The following is a 19,858-nucleotide window of genomic DNA, read 5'->3' on the forward strand; positions in this document are numbered from 1 at the left end:
AGCTATCTTGCTGTTTTTGAGAAAAACCTAACAGTATATTTTCACCAAACCCAGTCAACGCAGCTCTCTCACCTCTCCCCTGCTCTCCATGTAAGGATAGGCTGGGAGTATCTGTCCTCAGGATACAGGCACAGCCTGGTTGCTGAGGCCAGGTCCCTAGCCCACTCAGATAGGCCTCCTTCTGAAAGCCATTACGCTGGGAGTCTGGAAGCCTGGGTTTTCCAGCTCTCAAGTCACCTTGTCCAGCTCAGGTTTCAGTTTCCTCATCTGTGAAAAGCACGCCACATCTGTGAGGCATCCATCTCCCACCGCCACTGTGAAATATGCATTGGATCACTTAGCATCGGGCCTGGCTCCGGGAGGCCAAACTCCAGAGGGCTGGTGAGGGTTCCCTTAAGGTTCCATCTCGAAGCCCGGGCCACTCCTCCGGCTGAGTGGGGCTGGCGGGGGCAGTGGGGCCACGTGGCCCGGTCTTGATCCCCGGTCCAGCACTCATTTGCTGGGTGGCTCTGGGTGAGGTCACCGGGCGGCCCTACTGGTCTGCATTCGGGGGGAGGGTCTGGACAGTCTCAAGATGGTCCTGGGGAGCTTCTAGGTTGACTGGAGTAGACGGAGCCGACAGGTGCCAAGGACCAGGATCCTTAAGCTGGGCGCGGGGTGGGGGTCACGTGACGGGGACGGGCGGGGGCGGGGCCTGGCGCGCCAGGCTCCGCGGGTGACAGGGCGGGCGGGAAGGGGCGGGGCCTCGGGCGGGGCCGCCGGGGGAGGCGGGCGGGCGGGCGGGAGGGGAGGAGTGGAGATGGCGGCGGCGGCGGCGGCGGCTCAGGGGGGCGGGGGCGGGGAGCCCCGGGGAACTGACGGGGTCGGCCCGGGGGTCCCGGGGGAAGTAGAGATAGTAAAGGGGCAGCCGTTCGACGTGGGCCCGCGCTACACGCAGCTGCAGTACATCGGCGAGGGCGCGTATGGCATGGTCAGGTGAGGGGCGTTCTGGGGGAGGGGGCGTCTTTGGGGAGGGGGCTCCGAGGGAGGGGGCAGGGAGGGTTGCTGAGAGCTCTCTGGGCCTTGGGGACTCTGAGCATCCTGAAGAAGCTGAGGCTTCAGGAGGCTGGGAAGCGTCCCAGGGATAGGGCCTTTGAGTGCTTTCTGGGGGAGGGGGCGCTGCGTAAAATCTAAGGAGAGGGGGCTTGGGAGCTTTGAACCCACCATTCTGTAATAAAGAGAGGGGCATCTGAGTATATGTGGGGGAGCTGTGGGGACCTTGAGGACCCTATAGACACGGGTGAGGAGAAGAGAATAAGTCTTCTGGGGGAGGTAATATCCTTAGTGAAGGAGTGAAGGACCCTTCACTGGGGAGAGGATGCCTTGGAATCCCCCCTCAGTGAGGCTTGCCAAGGAGTTTGGGAGAAAAGAGCAGAGCTCAGGGCTAGGCCGGGTGGGGTGGGGCTTTGGGCCTGGGGCCAGGGACCCAGTGAGCAATGAGGGGTCCAGGAATGCCTTCCTGCAACTTTTCCGAGGGGTCTGTGAGTTCTCCCAGCCCCACTGGGTGCTCTGGGCCTTTGTTCATCTGGGAATAACTCTGCTGCCCAGGAACCTCCCCCTGACACCCACCCCTGCTCTGCCTATCCCTTCTCTCCAGTCCCTCCTATGATTCCCTCCTTCTCACTGTATTTGCCTCACTGTACGTCCTCCACACCTCCCACCCCCGGGACCTGCCTTGGGTTGAGGGAGCCCATCCTGGGAAGGGGAGGATGAGGGGTCAGGGCAACTAGAATGGAAAGGGTTGAGGAGAGGGGAAGTCAGTGATCGGTCAGTCTCTTCCTCTGTTTGTGAAGTCACTGAAGGGCTGCCTGGCTGGTCCCCAGCTTTCTCCCTGGAGATCCCAGGCCTTCACAGCAGGAAGGAACCAGCATTGTTTATGACTGGCCAGAGCCTCTCCTGCTCCCTCCCCTCCCTGCCAAGACCTGGGTGGGGCCACCAGGCCTGGACTCCCCCTTTCGTAAGGCCACGCCAACAACATCTCTGGCCCTCTCAGCTCAGCTTACGACCACGTGCGCAAGACTCGAGTGGCCATCAAGAAAATCAGCCCCTTTGAGCATCAGACCTACTGCCAGCGTACGTTGCGAGAGATCCAGATCTTGCTGCGCTTCCGCCATGAGAACGTCATCGGCATCCGAGACATTCTGCGGGCACCCACCCTGGAAGCCATGAGGGATGTGTATCCTTCACCTTGGCCAGATGGCTGGCCAGGCACAGCCTCAGAGCTGGGCTGGGAGAATGTTGGCTTGCTTTCTGTTTCCTTCTTCCCTACCACCCTCCAAAACAAACCCAGTAAAAGAAACTTTCCAGCAGTAAAGAGGCCACAGAGTGTAAGAGGACGACGGGGAGGCCTCAGATGAATCCTGGCCTGCTGCAGCCAGGCAGTATGGCCCTGGGCAAGTCTGTTCTCTGAGTTCTGCCTCAGTAGGGGGCTGGGCAAGATGGTCTCTATGGGAGCTTTGTCTTCTGACATCTGCAGTTCTGTGATGAGATCCAGCCTCTGCCCACAGTCAGTTTTTTTTGTTTAACAGACGGTGATTCTTTCTCCTCTGGGTCCTCAGACTGGAAGGAAGGCAGGAAGGAAGAAAACTGCCCTTTTTGGAGGGGCTACTATGAGTCTGGTGCAGTGCAAGCCGAGTGCTTTGACATTTCTTATTCTAACTCCCAACTGCCCTATGAGATGGGTCTCATCAGCTCCATTTCAAAGATGAGGCAACTGAGACTCAGAAAGCCTCAATAAAATCAAGTGCTTCTGTTGCTACCTCCTCCTTTCCCCCAAATGAGAACCTGTCCTCTCTCTGGGACTTCCTGCTCAGAGCCCCACCCCAATCCCCTGTGGACTTGCACCTTGCCCCGGGAGGGACAGCCTTGCCTTTGTTACCCTCCCCCCATATTGCTTTCCTAGTTTGTTGTCCACTTCCTGCCTGGCTGCTCAGTGAGCAGCTTATAACACCCATCACCTCTCCCCTGCCCCACCCACCCCAGCCAGTCCCAGTCCTCCACCCAAGAGTGAGGATTAGTATTGCACTGTCTGCAGCTTCCACCACAAACCGTGGGCAGGAAATCTCCACACTCACCCCCAGCTTGCCGTGTGACCTTAACCAGGTCACTGCATCGTGTTGGGCCCCCTCATCTTTAAAACAGCAGGGTTGGTCCAGGTGTTCTCAGAAGGCCCTTTGGAGGCTGATTCTGAAAGACAGCCCTAATTTAGTCTTCCAGAAACAAACCACATGACATTTATTTGTTTATTTATGTGTAGTCTTTTTATCTTAGAATATAAAAGGACATTTACTCCTCTGTCTTTGGATGTATGGCCAAGCACCCTGAGTAGGAGCGTGCAGTGGGGAGTTTCTCCTCATCGTCTTGCACAAACCATACCCATAACGCAGGCATTTATTTTTAAGCAAACATTTATTGCATGCCAGATGGTGTTCATACATTATCTCATTTAACCTTCTCAAGAGCCATGCGGCTCACGCTTTTATAACAGCAGTACTAGTTCATGTTTGCCGAGCACTTACAACATGCCAGGCCCTGGGCTGGCTGCTCTATATGGGTCATCTCTCAGCTAATCTTCACAACCACTTTCTAAAGAACAGTTTTTTTCCCTTACTTTACAGATGAGGAAATAGAGGTGCAGACAGGTTGAGGCCATAAAGCCAATGAGCAGGGCAGTGGGGATTCAGACACTGGCAGGTGAACTCCAGAGTTACTGCTCTTAAATGGGACATTCTCCTGCTTCCCACAGTTTATTAGCCCTATTCTCCCAGTAGGGAAACTGAGGCCACAGAACTGAAGTGCTTTGGTCAGGGTCACTGGCTGAGATCCGGCAGAGGCCTTGAGCCCTACTGCTAAGTATGGGCCTTGCCCAGCTCATGATATGAGTTGGCAAATCTGTTGAGTCCCAGGGGCATCAGCTGGAGGGATATGGAACCTGTTCACCAAAGGCTCTTCTTCTTAACCAAGTGCCTCTCGCTGCCCCCATCTGGGGGGTCTCTGGCACCAACCTCAGCTACATTGTGCAAGACCTGATGGAGACAGACCTGTACAAGTTGCTTAAAAGCCAGCAGCTGAGCAACGACCACATCTGCTACTTCCTCTACCAAATCCTGCGGGGCCTCAAGTATATCCATTCCGCCAACGTGCTCCACCGGGATTTAAAGCCCTCCAACCTGCTCATCAACACCACCTGCGACCTTAAGGTCAGAGGGTTGAGGGCCGGTCTCCTCCTACCCCTGGGGTCTCAGGCTTGCAGGTGCCCAGTACCACCCCCCCCCACCATAGGTAGGAGAGTTCCCATCGCAAGCAAAGGGAACAGCATGGGCAGAGACGCGGTGATATGATTACTTGGGCCCAGGAGGCCTTGAGCACCGAGCTCAGTAGCCTGGCTTGCATTCTAGATCTGTGATTTTGGTCTTGCCCGGATCGCCGATCCTGAGCATGACCACACTGGCTTTCTGACGGAATACGTGGCCACACGCTGGTACCGGGCCCCAGAGATCATGCTTAACTCCAAGGTAGGGGGGCCACCCACCCCTGAAGGGAAGGGGCTGTGTCCCACAAAGCCCTGGAGGCGCCTCTAAGCCAGGCACTGATCCCCCATGATGCAGGAAGTCTACCCGCAGGTCTTGTCACATTATTCTGGTCCTTGGGCTCTGGAAAGGAACTGTGGATTAGCTCCTCTGGGCCTCTGCCCTCTGCCTCCCTGGCTGGTGTTGAACCTAGGTCGGGGGTTGTGGGTAGGCCCAAACATCAGGGTTGGCTCAACAACAGGTTGAGGCTGGCCCAGGAGCCCACCACTTTCTCCTCCTCCCCAGGGCTACACCAAGTCCATCGACATCTGGTCTGTGGGCTGCATCCTGGCTGAGATGCTCTCCAACCGGCCCATCTTCCCGGGCAAGCACTACCTGGACCAGCTCAACCACATTCTGGGTGAGGGGGGACTGGCCAGCCGAGTGGGAGGGAGATTTCACTTATTGGAGGTGAGAGTTCTTTAGGGTCAGTGAGTCTGGGGGAGTCAGGTCAGGGGGACGACCATGTGTGGGGCCCCTACAGCATTTCACAGTAGTTCACTGAGGTATAGATACTGTCCCCATTTGATAGATGGGAACAGTAAGGCTACATACACCCCATGCTTAGGAAGTGCTAGGGCCGGGATTTGAACCTAGGGCTGCCCGAATCCAGACCCCTTGCTCTTCACCACCATAGTACTGGCTGGTGGCCTGGAGCAGGTTGGTGGAGGCTCTTGTTCCTGGCGCCTTCTGTTCCCAGAAGGGAGAGATTGCTCACCAAGTCACCTGCTTTACCTACAGGTATCCTGGGCTCCCCCTCCCAGGAGGACCTGAATTGTATCATCAACATGAAGGCCCGAAACTACCTACAGTCTCTACCCTCCAAGACCAAGGTGGCCTGGGCCAAGCTTTTTCCCAAGTCAGACCCCAAAGGTGAGAGAGACTTGGGGGCTGGTGTGTGATAAAAACCGGGTGTAGAAGAAGGTACATGAGCCCAGTAGCTACCTGGGCCTCTGGACACAGAGAAGAAAAACAATGCTTCTGGGAGCTCCTCTGATCCTCCCTTTGACCCCTGACACCTGCGCTTCCCTAGCTCTTGACCTGCTGGACCGGATGTTGACCTTTAACCCCAACAAACGGATCACAGTGGAAGAAGCACTGGCTCACCCCTACCTGGAGCAGTACTACGACCCAACAGATGAGGTGGGCCAGCCACCAGCAGCAGGGCTGGCAGGTAGGTGGATGGGTGGGCATCCCTCAGTCCCTGTCCTGAGCCTCCCCACTTCTTTGCCACCCCAGCCAGTGGCCGAGGAACCTTTCACCTTCGACATGGAGCTGGATGATCTACCCAAGGAGCGGCTGAAGGAGCTCATCTTCCAGGAGACAGCCCGTTTCCAGCCTGGGGTGCTGGAGGCCCCCTAACCTGGTCAGATGCCTCTGCTCCCTGGGGCCTGGTGAGTGCTCCCCACCGCCCATGCACAGATTCACCCTGAGACCAGGGTGCCCAGCATGCCTCCACGCAGTCACAAGCTTGCTCACGTCCATGCGCCACGTGTACGGTGGCAACAGAAGGGCCAGAGCCTGCCTCGGCCACAGACCTGTGGTCGCCCAGCCCCACATGTCTCCCACCTGTCCACACCCTGCACACTCCAGCCCCAGGTCACTGAGGGCCCCCTTCACCCATCTGAGGAGCGGAGCCAGGCTTTGGCTCCCCCAGGATGGGCAGAGAGGCAGGTGGGGCAGTGATTGCTTTGGGAGGAGCCGGCAGCACCCGGCCTGACCCACATGCCAGGCTTTTTCACACCTGGCGTCCAGGTCAGCAGTTCCCATACCTTTGGGGGACCCGGCTGGGGCTACCGCCACCCACACTGCTCTCCGTCCCTCCTCTAGTTTCCTCTCTGTCTCTGGCCAGCTGTGGCCTAATAGCAGCAAGGCAGACACACCTGGGTTCAAAGCCCGGCTCTGATACTCAATAAGGGCTGTGTGATATTGTGCAAGACACCTCACCTTTCTGCAGCTCAGTTTCCTGGACACAGTCCTGATAATGAGAGCAAACACCTCCCGAGCACCAAGCATTGTTGTAAGAGATTTGCATGTATTAACTCACTTAGTCCTTATAGCAGTACCTTGAAATGGGTACTAATGTCGTCCCGCATTCACAGATAAGGAAACCCAGCCGCATCACACTCAGCTGTGAGGACGAAATGAGGGAAGTGGAGGTCGGGGCTCTGGCAGGTCCGCTCAGGGGTGCTAATGGTTCCTTTCCTGCCTGCCTTTTTGTTTAGGCCCTGCCTCCTGCCTGCCCCTCCCCTGCCGGACTGTTAGAAAATGGACTCTGTGCCCAGCCCAGACCCCGACAGCCCAGGTCGAGGCAGAGGGCGGGCCTGGCCACCTCCCTTTGCTTTGCTCAGGCATCCTGCTTCAGGCAGGCCAACGCGCCCTCCCCCCTCACCTGAGGACCTGAGGGGCTCAGGTGGCCCCAAAGCAAATTCCCCTCTGCTGCTCTGCCACCGTCTGCCCGGCTCTCCCAGTCTCTGGTAGTTCTGGAATTCAAGGGCTCTGGCTGCCCCGGGACCTACTGAGGGGCAGTGGGGGAGGGACACGGAGGGCACTGAGTGGGGACTCAGGGCCAGCCCTGCCCCACCCAGCTCATTAAGACCCCACCCCATTTTCCCTGAAGGAACATTCCTAAGGCTCAAGGACTAGTGTCCCTGAGGAGGAGACCTAAACCCTCCCCCACAAAGCTGCCACATCTAACGTCCCCGCTGCTTCTGTGTGTGGGTGAACAGAAGTGGAGGCGGGGGCACATGGAGAGCCCAGTGCCCCTGCCCACCCCGTGCCTGTATCTAATATATAAATATAGAGGTGTGTCTATGGATGGCCCTGGCTCTGTCTGTGTTCGCCGATGCCCTGACCGTAACCCTTGCTGCTTTGAGGACTGAGTCTCCAGCCCCGCTGCTTCCCACCTGTGGCTTTACCTGGAGCGGTGGCCTTTGGCTCCCCCGCTGGCCAGGGTTGAGGCTGGGAGGGTAAGGGGTTCCAGACTCCTAGACGGAGTGGGGTCAATCTCCCCCTTAGTCACTGTTCCGTCCCCGCTCTAATGGCTTCCTGTCTTAACTGGCTGGGGGTGATTCTGGAGTGACTCGGGGACACACTGTACACCCCCGGCTTCTCTGGAAATGGCAAGGGGTGGCATGTTATATACCCTGGGCGCACATACCAGTGGGAAGGGGGAGTGTTGTAGCAGAGCTGGTGGGGGGCGGGGGGGGACTTGATTCCCCAGTGCGGCCACGGAGAGAGGGATTCTGGGGTGTGTGAAGGGCCTGGGGGTACGCGGGCCAGAGCTGCCTGGCCTCTACTCCTGCCTCTACTCCAACCCCAGCTGAACCCTGCAGTCTGGCCTCGGGCCAGAAGCAGGCTCAGCAGGTCCCAAGGGGTGTGGTGGCAGCCGGTGGTGGAGCCAGCCTACATCAGCCCGGCAGTCAGCGAGGCAGCACAGTCCATCGGGAATGGCTCAGCTTGCGGCAGCCAGAGCCTGAAGAAGCAGCGCGGCCATGAGCCCTCTGCTGTACTACGCCCTGCCCGCCCTGAGCAGCTATGTCATGCTCTCCATCTTCTTCCTGCGCCGACCTCGCCTGCTGCATACGCCATGGGTTTCAGCCTTCTGTCCCCGCCTGGGGGCCCACCGGGGAGGTGAGCTGGGCTGGGGTAGACGGGGTGGGGGCTCCTGAGGATGGAGTGAGGTTAGCAAGGCAGGTGCCAGCGTGGACAGCAGAGAGGGGTAGGTCCAAAGGGCAGGATGTTTTTTCTTGATTGTTTGCTTTTGCGGTACGTGGGCCTCTCACTGTTGTGGCCTCTCCCGTTGCGGAGCACAGGCTCCGGACGCGCAGGCTCAGCGGCCATGGCTCACGGGCCCAGCCGCTCCGCGGCATGTGGGATCTTCCCGGACCGGGGCACGAATCCGTGTCCCCTGCATCGGCAAAGGGCGGTTATTAAAGGAGGGCAGAGGGGCTTCCCTGGTGGCGCAGTGGTTGAGAGTCCGCCTGCCGATGCAGGGGACACGGGTTCGTGCCCCGGTCCGGGAGGATCCCACATGCCGTGGAGTGGCTAGGCCCGTGAGCCATGGCCGCTGAGCCTGCGCGTCCGGAGCCTGTGCTCCGCAACGGGAGAGGCCACAACAGTGAGAGGCCTGAGTACAGCAAAAAAATAAATAAATAAAAAAATAAAGGAGGGCAGAGTTCGAGGTGGGCGGAGAGCCGGGTGGCAGGGCAGGATGTGGAACAGGGAAGAAGAGGCTGCTCAACCTGGCCTGCCTGGGGCTGATGAGGCAGGGGGCGGGGGCCAGGCCGCAGGAACCCACCCTAGATGCCCCACACAGGATCTGGAGAGCGCCTGGAGAACACCATGGAGGCCATGGAAAAGTGAGTCCACCTGCCTGGCCAAGCTGCCGGGTAAGATTGTGCCAGCTGTACGAGGCATGACGCTAAGGGGTGCTGTTCACTTCCTGCTCTGGGTGACTGGAGCCCCCTGGAGTCATGCAGTGCACAGCCTGCACATCCGGCCAGAACTGCCCCATGTTCCCCTAAACATCCCCACCGCCCTGCTGTCTGGCGCATCCCCCATCCCTTGGCCACTCACTGACCTTCGCTCCCATAGCGCCATGGCCCAGAGAGCCGACCTCCTGGAGCTTGACTGCCAGCTGACTCGGGATGGCGTGGTGGTGGTGTCACACGACAAGAACCTGTCCCGCCAGTCAGGCGTGAATAGGGATGTGGGCAGCCTGGACTTTGAGGTGGGCCTTGCCCCAGCACCCCAGCCGTGCCCAGAGAACCACCGTGCCTCCACGTGTGACTCCTGGTGACATGCTCCCTGCTCTCCCTATAGGAGCTGCCCCTCTACAAGGAAGAGCTGGAGGTTTACTTCTCGCCGGGTGAGCGTGTGGGCTGTCAGCACCGGGCTGAGCCAGCTAGACTGGGGTCATGGCCTCAACCTCCTGCCCTCTTTTCCCCTTTGGGACCCACGCCCTCCCCCCGGGCTTGCACCCCCCCACCCCAGCAATCCTTCTCTGATCCTTCTTCCCACAACCCCTCAGGCCACTTTGCACGCGGGTCAGACAGGCACATGGTGCGTCTGGAGGACATGTTCCGGAGGTTCCCGCGGACGCCCATGAGCGTGGAAGTCAAAGAGCAAAATGAAGAGCTCATTTGCAAGGTGGTGCTGCGGGCAGGCGTGGGCAAGGGCCCAGGGCTGGATGGAGGCCTGACTCCCCATCACCTCCTCCTCCTCCCAGATAGCGGGCCTGGTGAGGCACTATGAACGCGATGAAATCACCATCTGGGCCTCGGGGAAGAGCTCAGTCATGAAGAAGTGCAAGGCCGCTGTGAGTCCCTTATCCCTCCCTGCGCCCGCTGCCCCTCCCAAACGGGCTTAGGCCAGAGGGGTCTGGGGGTTCTGCAGGAGCCCTGAGCAGAGTCTCCAGGGGTGGGATTTGGAGAGTGGGGGAGGTGGGGAAGGTGTGTGAGCAAAGGCATGCCAGAGGGACAGGGAGCGGGCTCTGGGCTTGGAACGCTGGGCCAAGATGTGGCTTTGATCCTGCAGGTAGTGGGGTTTCCTGAATGTTGAAAACTGTGCAGCCCAAGCGTCCTCTCTGCTTCTGCAGGAGCAGACTGATCCCCTTTCTCACTTCCCCTTGGCTTCCAGAACCCCAATATGCCCACCGCTTTCACAAAAAGCCGAGGATTCTGGGTGCTGCTGCTCTATTACCTGGGGCTGCTGCCCTTCATCTCGATCCCTGAGAGGTTCCTCATCTCTTTCCTGCCCACCATCATCAACAGGTACCTACAGGGTCCCCGTCTCCCTTCCTCATTCTCCCCCAGGCTTCTGTCCTCAAAAACACCCTCCTCCACCCTACACCGGAAACTAACACACCATTGTTAATCAATTATGTTGCAATATAAAATTAAGAGTTTTAAAAAAACACCCCCCACTTCAGACCCCATTGTGCAGGGTCCCGTGTGGAGCAGGAGATCCAGTGTCCCCAGCTCGCTGGCTACCCTCAAGGATAATCTCCCATCCGGGGTCCTTTGAAGACAGTGGTCTCACCAAGCATTCATGAATACTGAGGGGGACATGAACCCCCTGAAATCCTATGCAAATGTGCGTTGATCTGGATGGAGTTTTAGGACAAGGGTTCATTTGTTCATCTAGTCATCCAACAAAGAGTTATTGAATGCCTACTCTGTTTCAGGTGCACTTACACTAGTAAATAAGACCAATGTAGGTGGGGAGAGGCCCTTCATGAGCTTACAGTCTGGGTGGGAAGACAAATATTTATTAATTACAGCATCATTCTGATTCTCAAACAGAAAGGCAAGCATTTTCCTGCTTGGGGACAAGGATTAACAAAGTAACAGCTGGGCAAAGTATCAGGAATTTGGATACTTCACCAGCTCTCAGGCCGGGACCCTCCCTTTGCCTTCTGAGACCTCCTCTGTGGCGGCCCCAGTGCTTTCTGCTCCCCTCTGTCATCCTGAGGGAAGCTCCCAGCCACCCCCATCATCCCTTGCCACAAAGAGATCATTATACTACAAACTTGGTGTACCTAACTTTTTATCCAGGGTTTGCAAGGTGTTTTCACATCCTTTAGTTTATTTGAGCCTTACCTTGCAGCACCCTCAGGAGATAACAGGAATCATGACCCCCATGGAGAATCTGTGGCTCAGAGAGGTTCTGTAATTTGCCCAAGGTCACACAACAGAGCCTGCCCTGGGACACCGTGAAAGCCTCTAAAGTCACCCCGGGACTTCCCTGGAGGTCCAGTGGTTAGGACTCCACTCTTCCACTGCAGGGGGCACGGGTTCAATCCCTGGTCGGGGAACTAAGATGCCGCATGCCTCACAGCGCAGCCAAACAAAACAAAACAAAACAAAAAACGACAATAACAACAACAACAACAAATTCATCATTAAAAAAAAAATAATAAAGTCACTCTGGAGTGGAACAATTAGGGACAAGTAGCCGACCGATTAAAATGCTGTCTGGTCTCAGGAAGTTGGTCAGGCCTAACCAGGAGGACCTCCAGCTGCATATACAGTTTGGGAATCAAGCTGGGTCCTGGCCCTGGCCCCACCATGGATTTGTTGTGTGACCTCGGGCAAGTCACTTTAGTTCTCCAAGACTCAGTTTCTTCTTCTGTAAACGGTGAGGGGAGGGGCACACGCTCAAAGCATGGAGTCAAGGCTACCGGAGTAGGAAGTCACTGAGCAATGGGTGACTTGTTCCTCTGGGCAGCTGCAAAGGTTCTTCTAGAGGGAGTGGGGTTATATGGGTTGGGGGGAGGTCACTACCGCCCCCACCCCACCCCTGTGACAGAGAGAGACCCAAGGGGCTGACCACGACACCACCTCTCCACAGGACCTACTTCCCATTTTCCTGCTCTGGGCTGAATCAGCTGGCGGCTGTGGTTTCCAAATGGTGAGGTGGGCGAGAAGGCTGGGTGGAGGGATCCCACAGAGACCCGCCCTTCTCCTTAGTCCCCTCTCATCACAGCCTTTGCCACCCCGCCCCCCACCAGGCTCATCATGAGGAAAAGTCTGATCCAACACCTGGAGCAGCGAGGGGTGCAGGTGAGCAAGTGGGTCGTTCACAGTGTGGGCCCAGCACGGCATTCCAGTCACAGCTCTTTTATTAACTGGCTGGGTCACTTGGGCAGATCACCTTCTGTGTCTCAGTTTCTTCATCTGTAAAATGGGGATAATGATATATTTAACTCTTCTGGATATGTAGCCGATACTTAGTAAGGGCTTGATAAAGGCTAGCCGTTACGATAATGATGATGTATTGAACTGTCCTGATCCCTGATGAGTGGGGCTGGGAAGAGACCAGAGAGGGGAAAACCAGCCCAGGCCACCCCCCTCCTCCAACCTGCCCAGCATCAGCTCTGACCAGGTCATTTAATTAGCAAACCTTTGTTGGGAACTGACTGTGTTGAGAACACAGTTCCAGGCACTGTGGTCCTGGGGAAGGAGCAGGGAGCTTACCATCAGGGGCAGAGGAGGAGGAAAAGCAGGCATCGCAGGGGCAGCCAGTGGACAGAAAGGAAGAAGAGTGCTGTGGTCTGTGGGGTCAGAGAAGACCTAGAAGCAGTGAGGAGCCGGCTGGCAGGGAGGGGAAAGGGAGAGCATCTCAGCAGGAGGCTCAGCATGTGGGGAGGTCATGAGAAGCAAGAGGCCAGCAGAGGAACTGAGAGGGGTCCCACCAGGCTGCAGTCTGGAGGAAGTGGCACCAGGGGAGCTGGAGAAGGCAGGAGAGGCTGTGGCAGGCAGCCTGTGAACCTCAGTAAGGAACCTGGGCTTCAGCCCAAAGGAGAGGGCCTTAAGCAGGGGAGAGACCTGATTCAATTAAGCCTTGTCGAGTGAGGGTCACTCTGGCCACCACGTGGAGAAGGGATTGTGGGGGCCAGTGTGGAAGCAGAGTCTCACTAGGCGCCTGATGCTGCCACCGACAGGACTGAGGCTTAGGTGGCAGCAGCGGGGATGGATGGAAGGGTTAAGTCACAGACAGGCCGGACTCGGCCACTGATTGGATGTTGGGGTGAGCAAGGCATGGGGATGACATAGCTCTTTCAGGTCAGGCCTCCTGCTCCACGGTCTTCACCATAACACCGGGAGGTTAGACCATCACTCTCATTTGTGAAATTAAGAAACTGAGAGGTCCATCCAGTGACTTAGCCCAAGGTACAAATACCAGCTCCACCTACTTCAGTGCCCACAGGAGAGGACTCAGAAGGCAGGGAAGATGTAGAGCAGCAGGATATGGGCAGGCTGGGAGGCAGGCTGGGAGGCAGGCTGGGAGGCAGGCTGGTAAACCTTCCACTACCGGCTGTCCCAGGGGGAAAGAAACCCCTTGATTTGAACATTAGGTAATTTCCCTGCTGTATATATACTCCCACCTTGGCCAATTTCAGGCTACCAACATGAATTCACAGAACAGAGTTGGGAAGAGATGTGTGGTGTGGTAGCACACCATTATATATTATTTCCATCTTATACATTCGATAGATGTAGACAACCTCCAGAACATGGGTAACAGTAAAATGTGGTAAAATAATTAGGAAGTGATGAGTTTTGAGTATTTATTACCTTTGTTTTTAATATAATTTATTGAATTGTATGTTTATATAATGTAATACTTAATAATGGCTGTATTTAATAACCAGTTTGCAAAATTCCTGAAAATGTGACAGTCAGCTCCAGCATAGCACTGCTGGGAGGTCTCCACAGAGGAGGAGAGCTCCCAGCATCTGGATACAAGGGGAAGCGCTAGGTAAAGTTGCTGGAAAACTACAAGCCCCTCCCTCCCCACTAGGTGGTATTTTGGTGCCTTAATGAAGAGTCAGATTTTGAAGTGGCCTTCCGCCTGGGGGCCACTGGCATCATAACTGATTACCCGACAGCCCTGAGGCGCTACCTGGACAACCATGGACCACCTGCCCTGGCCTCCTAACCCAGAGGTGCTCACCCTCTCCTCTATTTCTCTTCCCCAATAAATGTATTTTTTTCAGTCACGTCTTTGTGCTTGGGGAGTGGGGGAAGGTGTGAGGGGTTATATCCTAGAAGACTACAAAGATGGCAGCTTGTGGCAGAAGAGGCCAGCTGAGGGCCAGAGTCTGAGGCCCTAACCACCCTGACCCACTGGTTCTACCACATTCCAGACCCAGAGTAATGCCACACCCTGTGCCAACCTGGCCTCCACTCTCCTCAGGAATGTCCCTTGCAAGGCCCCCTGCCCCTTCAGAGGCACAGACAATGGTTCCATTCTCCTGAGGACATTAAGAGCCCCAAGCACACAGCAAGAGACTTGCTTTGCCCCTGTGAGCCACATCACCTGGCTTCAGAGGATGGGCATGGCTGGCCCATCTGCTACCTCAGCCATTCCAACCTTCCATTACCAGGTGTCCCACTCCAGAAGCTTCTCGAATTCCTCAACCCTCATTAGCCCTACTACCTTATTCATTTAATGAATCACATATTTCGCAAAGAAGTTATTAACTGTAGGCCAGGCTGGGTACTGGGGCCAGTGCAGGGAACAAGACAAGCCTAGCATGGCAGGCACATGTTTAAATGGACATTGTCATTTTCAACCCAGTTCAGAGGTGAGAGGGAAAGAAACCTAACCCAGCCTGGATGGGCAGGACATCAGAGGAGAGTGCCGGGAGGAGGTGATGCACAACAGTAGGAATCGGCTTGTTCTGAGGCTCTGGCTCCCAGGGTTCTAACACAGATGGATACCTTTAGCTCTTCCCATCCAAAAACCTGGCCCTGATGCTGTGGCAAGAACCATGGAATCGGGCCAAAGTGAGAATCTCAGCTTCACCTCTTATCAGCTGAATAAGCTTTGGAGAGCTGCTAGACCTCTGTGGACCTCAGTTTCCCGGTAAAATGGGAACAATAGCAGAAGCTGCCTCCTAGGATTGCTGCGGGGATTAAGGGAGTAGGGCACGGGCGGTGGGTAAACGCAGATAATTTTGACTATTATTTCCCGGGGCGTGCGTCCAGACACCATCTCCTCCCTAACCCTACGTCAGGTCAGGTACCTCAGATCCTCGTCCCTTCGAGGACCGCGGGAGGAAAAGGGGTCTACCAGGCCCCGGCCGTGGGGCCGGCCGGCTGGGTTTCGGGCCGCAACCGCATTTCCGGGCCGGCCTGAGCCAGGAGCAGGGGGGAAGGGCAGCCCAGGCCTGCGCTGGCCGCTGTGTGACGCGCCCCCTCATTTGCATACTGCACGCCGATTGGCCACAGCGGCCGCCGGGACCAGAGGCTCTCCCCCTCCCCCTCCCGCCGCAGCGGCGGCAGCAGCTGGTCTCGGTGTAAACAAGTCGCGGAGGCTGCGAACCCGGGCCGGGGTGGGGGGGACGGCGCCCACCAGGAGCGCCCCCCACTCGCAGGCCAGGCCACCCCGGCGGACTGGACCCCCGCGCGCCCAGGCGAGGTGAGGCCCGCAAAGTCAGGGTTGCGCGTCGCCCCGCGCCCCCGCGGCGAGCACTGCCCCCTTCCCCCCCGGCGCCCGCCCCTCGTCCCCGCGCCCCAGGTGAGCCCTAGGGTCTCAGGTAAGGCTCCGCGATGCAGGTAAGATCCCCTCGGCATAGACAAGGCCTCAGCGCCCCCAGGTAAGAGCCCGTCCCCTCCTAGGTGACCCTCCACCTTCACTGAGGCCTCCTGCCTTCTCCAGGAGGGTGAGGCATCCTCTCCCCAGGTGAACTCCCTGTGCCTCAAGTGAAGTCGTCCCCACCTCCGGCAGTTCAGCTGAGGTCCTAAGGACCATACAATTCCTAAGCCCCTCCATGTTCCCCCTAAACGGAGAACTGACAGCTCATCCACTCTAGAGCCCCTTCCTCCAGCTTCAGTTGCCAGGTCAGCGGGGGTGAGGCTGAAAGCAGGTGGGTGACTCATCTTGGGCTCCTCCTAGCCTCAGTTTCCCCATTGATGCAACTTGAGGACTCCTCAGTGAGTCAAAACTCAGATAGCTCTGGCCCCTGGAGAGGCTGCTGGCTCTAGGGAGAGAAGACAGCAGCCAAGTGTGACAGAGAGAGTCCCCGTGGTCCAGAGCATGCCTGCATGTGTGTGGCCCGGGTCCTGACAGCCCACTCCCTCCGCTGCAGGCACTGGGCTCCCTCTGCTCCCCGTGGGCCGCTCCCCGCGTGGGGCCACTGCCCCCGGCCCCCGCCATGGTGCGGATTTCAAAGCCCAAGACGTTTCAGGCCTACTTGGATGATTGTCACCGGAGGTATAGCTGTGCCCACTGCCGTGCTCACCTGGCCAACCACGACGACCTCATCTCCAAGGTAACCAGGTCACAGCTGGGGCTGGACTGGGAGGCTAGAGGGGCTGCCTGGCAGCTCCCCACCAAGAGCCCTGACATCCCCTCCTTTTTCCCTCCCACCCTTTAGTCCTTCCAGGGTAGTCAGGGGCGTGCCTACCTCTTCAACTCTGTGTGAGTATTCAATCTCCCTTTCTTTCCCTGACCTCTGTTGTGACTTGTGACCCCTGGCATCATACTGAGACTCTCAGAGTCCCCTGGTTTGGGCAGGAAGCTTTGATCGCCTTTCTTTTGGATGCTAAGGACAGACACAGTAGGATACAAGCTAGAGGCGGGCTTTGTGATGGTGGGGACCCTCCCTGGGACTGCCCCCGTGTCCCCACAGGGTGAACGTGGGCTGCGGGCCAGCCGAGGAGCGGGTGCTGCTGACAGGCCTCCATGCTGTTGCTGACATCCACTGCGAAAACTGCAAGACCACTTTGGGCTGGAAATATGTGAGTCAGTGACCTCTGACCCCAGGCTAGCCTTTGACCTGACCTCATATCACCTCCTCCTCACAGCAGTCATCTGGTAGTCTTTCAGGGTGTATAGGCCCAGTCCACCCAAGTCAAACTATCTTTTCATCCCCTGACCATGTTCTCTTCTCTCACATCCTGCAAGGGCTTTTAGAATTTTTCTCTTAACTCCTCCTTCTCCTCACAGGCACAAACATTCCCATTTTAGAGATGAGGATATATAATGAGAATTACCATTTATTGAATGCTTATGTGCCAGGCACTGTTATGTGCTTGGCATATTTTATCTCATTCACTCATTACAGCAATTCTGTAGGTAGTCTGTTATTATCTCCACTTTACAGAAGAAGAAAGGAAGGCCCAGAGATGTTAGGTAACTTCCCCAAGGTCATACAGCTGGTAAGTAACAGAATAGGGACCAGAATCCTCGTTTTGTCTTTTTTTTTTAACTCCAAACCCTTGACCCCTCAGCTTCTGTTGCCATTCAGAGGATCAGAGAAGTTGCCCAAGACCCCACAGCAACATGGAGCTTGGGTCCATGAGCCTCCTTTTCCACTGCCCTCATTGCCACTGCTGTTGTTCAGGGTCTGATTTCACCACCCTGAGCATCATTTCCTTATCTGGCAGTGGAGGATAAAGCCACCACCTGGCACCCAAAATTGTTACGGGGATCAGATTAGATGCAGCAAAAGAAGATGCTCTTGGGAAACTGCAAGTGACAGGAATCCTCAGGCATCTCTTGGAGCTGTGGTGCCTCTGTGAGGCACCGCCCCAGGCAGAGACAGAACCCTGACCTGAGTTCACCCCAGGCCCTGCCACAGATTTGCTTTGTGTCCCTGGACAGGTGGTTTGGCCTCTCTGGACCTCTGTAAAATAAAGAAGTAGCCTGATCCAGAGATCAAAAACTCAAGTGCTTGCAGGGCCAAGCAGATGCTGTGGATCTGCAAAAGGGGCAACATAGATCTGGAGAGGGGGTCAGTCTGGCAAACTGGAATGAGCGTGGCCTGCCCCGTATTTTACTGTTTGAAAGTTATTTTTATTAAACTCTCTGTTGGCCAAACAAAACACATGTATAGGCCAAAATTGGCCCTCAGGCTACCAGTTTGTAATCCCTAGATCTTTTATTTTTTTATTTATTATTTTTTAAATTGATTAATTAATTTTTGGCTGCATTGGGTCTTCGTTGCTGCGCACGGGCTTTTCTCTAGTTGCGGCGAGGGGGGGCTAATCTTTGTTGCAGTGCGTGGGCTTCTCATTGCGGTGGCTTCACTTGTTGCGGAGCTCACGGGCTCTAGAGCACAGGCTCAGTAGTTGTGGCACAGGGGCTTAGTTGGTCCGCGGCATGTAGGACCTTCCCAGACCAGGGCTCGAACCCGTGTCCCCTGCATTGGCAGGCGGATTCTTAACCACTGCGCCACTAGGGAAGTCCATCCCTGGATCTTTTAGAACCTTCCATATCCTCTCTGTTGGAGCCAACATTAGTACTTAAAAAGTACCTATGATTCAGAGAGTTCTGTCTATCCCCTATTAGTGAGAAACCTGGCCCTGCCATTTACCAGCTTTACGTCTGTGGGCAGGTGGCTTGGTTTCTCTGGTTGACAGTTTCTTCATATGTAAAATGAGGCCAGTCATATCCACTCCCCAGCCCCTATTCCTTTTGGTAAGGCCCTAGCTCCAGGGATGACAGCCTCTCCCCTCCTTTCAGGAACAGGCCTTCGAGAGCAGCCAGAAGTACAAAGAGGGGAAGTACATCATTGAACTCAACCACATGATCAAAGACAATGGCTGGGACTGACCCCTGCTCCTGATGCATGTGGCTCCAGCCCTGCCTGGCCGCCAGGGGGCGCCACTGGCTTCCCTTCACCCGAACGGAGCTCTGGACCATCAGGGCCTCTGCAGAGGAAGGATCCAGCTCCTGTACATATATTTTATTGCATGCACTGTGACCTTGGGGGGAGATCAGAAGGTGGACAAGGTGGACGACACCCCCTCACCTCCCTGCGATCTGGCTGGCTTGGATCTCATTTTTAACCCCTTCCTGCCCCGCCTGCCCTATAGATATGGCCTGTGTGCTTCTCTCTTGGCCCCAGTGCACCATCTGCCCTGTGAAATTTTCCTCCCACCGGGCACCTCTTACCCCACACGTGTCTGCTCCCCTTGTTCTGTAGCGTTTGTACATAATAAAACCATGGAGTGGAGACAGCCCCAGGCTCACGTGGAATCCGGGAAGGGGGGGACTCAAATGCAGATTCCTGCCTCTATAGACCTGTTCCCTTTTGAGTCCCAGAGACATGGGGTGGTAGGCACGGCGGTCAAATATGGGAGCCTTCGCTCCTGGGGCTCAGCTACCTTCTCTAGCACCGGGGGCAGATCTCACTGCAGGTGGAGATTCCCGCGCCCACTCTAGCTCGCTAGGCCTTGACCTCAGCTGATGTGCATCTTCTCAGCCTAAACGTTTTGACGCCGCCTAGGGGCAGCTCTCCTGAGAGGCAACTGCGCCGCGGGTTTCACCGCCCCTCCTCCTCCCAACTACAACTTCCAGCGGCCCCAGCGGCACCTGCCTGTCTCCTTCGCGCCAAACCTCGGCCCTGGGCCTGCTGGGAAGTGTAGTTCCGAGGGTTCCCCAACGCGGGACCTTCTGGGAAACCCGGGCGTCAGCGGTCAGAGACCGTCGAGCTGTCGGCGTCTCTAAACTTTTCAGACTTGGCCGAGGCTGAACGTTTTTCAGAATGGCAACTGGGAAGGACTCCAGAGTTCAGGCCTCGTCTGCGGACTCCTTGAGGTCCCCGGTGCCCCGCATTAACAATAAGCTGTGGTCGCGTCCCTCCAGCCCTGCTCCTTCCCTCCAGTCATGCTTCGTCCGTCTCATCCAACAAGTGAAGGGGGGGGTTCACCTGCCAGAAAAGTCTGGGGCGCCAAGGTCTGCCCCAGGACTCCAGGCTCCATCCCAGGGTCCAGGCCCCGCCCCTCAGTAGCTTA

At 56.5% G+C, this 19,858-nt stretch overlaps 3 protein-coding genes across 8 annotated transcripts; all 3 read left to right on the top strand.

The window, feature by feature from the left end:
- Positions 1-799: 799 nt before the first annotated feature.
- Positions 800-7,425, top strand: MAPK3 (mitogen-activated protein kinase 3; the record flags this gene model as incomplete). The annotated part of the gene is made up of 9 exons (XM_079718373.1): positions 800-975; positions 2,033-2,215; positions 4,049-4,238; positions 4,437-4,553; positions 4,854-4,968; positions 5,349-5,480; positions 5,641-5,750; positions 5,847-6,001; positions 6,833-7,425. The coding sequence occupies 8 exons, from the start codon at positions 800-802 to the stop codon at positions 5,967-5,969; spliced, it is 1,146 nt and encodes a 381-aa protein (XP_079574499.1). The 3' UTR covers positions 5,970-6,001; positions 6,833-7,425.
- Positions 7,426-8,076: 651 nt separating this feature from the next.
- On the top strand, positions 8,077-14,108 carry GDPD3 (glycerophosphodiester phosphodiesterase domain containing 3). Of its 3 annotated transcripts, XM_079718543.1 has the most exons (10): positions 8,077-8,240; positions 8,926-8,968; positions 9,204-9,339; positions 9,432-9,477; positions 9,640-9,758; positions 9,838-9,927; positions 10,248-10,381; positions 11,961-12,020; positions 12,121-12,172; positions 13,914-14,108. In XM_079718543.1, the coding sequence occupies exons 1-10, from the start codon at positions 8,102-8,104 to the stop codon at positions 14,049-14,051; spliced, it is 957 nt and encodes a 318-aa protein (XP_079574669.1). In that variant the 5' UTR covers positions 8,077-8,101; the 3' UTR covers positions 14,052-14,108. The 3 variants fall into 3 exon arrangements, with proteins under 3 accessions (XP_079574669.1, XP_079574668.1, XP_079574670.1); XM_079718542.1 differs by having other exon boundaries at positions 9,432-9,758; XM_079718544.1 differs by lacking the exon at positions 8,926-8,968.
- Positions 14,109-15,409: 1,301 nt separating this feature from the next.
- Positions 15,410-19,082, top strand: YPEL3 (yippee like 3). Of its 4 annotated transcripts, XM_079718770.1 has the most exons (6): positions 15,410-15,536; positions 16,207-16,389; positions 16,495-16,538; positions 16,750-16,858; positions 17,224-17,278; positions 18,585-19,082. In XM_079718770.1, the coding sequence occupies exons 2-5, from the start codon at positions 16,273-16,275 to the stop codon at positions 17,254-17,256; spliced, it is 303 nt and encodes a 100-aa protein (XP_079574896.1). In that variant the 5' UTR covers positions 15,410-15,536; positions 16,207-16,272; the 3' UTR covers positions 17,257-17,278; positions 18,585-19,082. The 4 variants fall into 4 exon arrangements, with proteins under 4 accessions (XP_079574896.1, XP_079574894.1, XP_079574895.1 ...); XM_079718768.1 differs by lacking the exon at positions 17,224-17,278; XM_079718769.1 differs by lacking the exon at positions 17,224-17,278 and having other exon boundaries at positions 18,591-19,082.
- The last annotated feature ends 776 nt before the right edge of the window (positions 19,083-19,858 follow it).

This window comes from Hyperoodon ampullatus (genome assembly GCF_949752795.1).
Source record: "Hyperoodon ampullatus genome assembly, chromosome: 14".
Lineage (NCBI taxonomy): Eukaryota > Metazoa > Chordata > Mammalia > Artiodactyla > Ziphiidae > Hyperoodon > Hyperoodon ampullatus.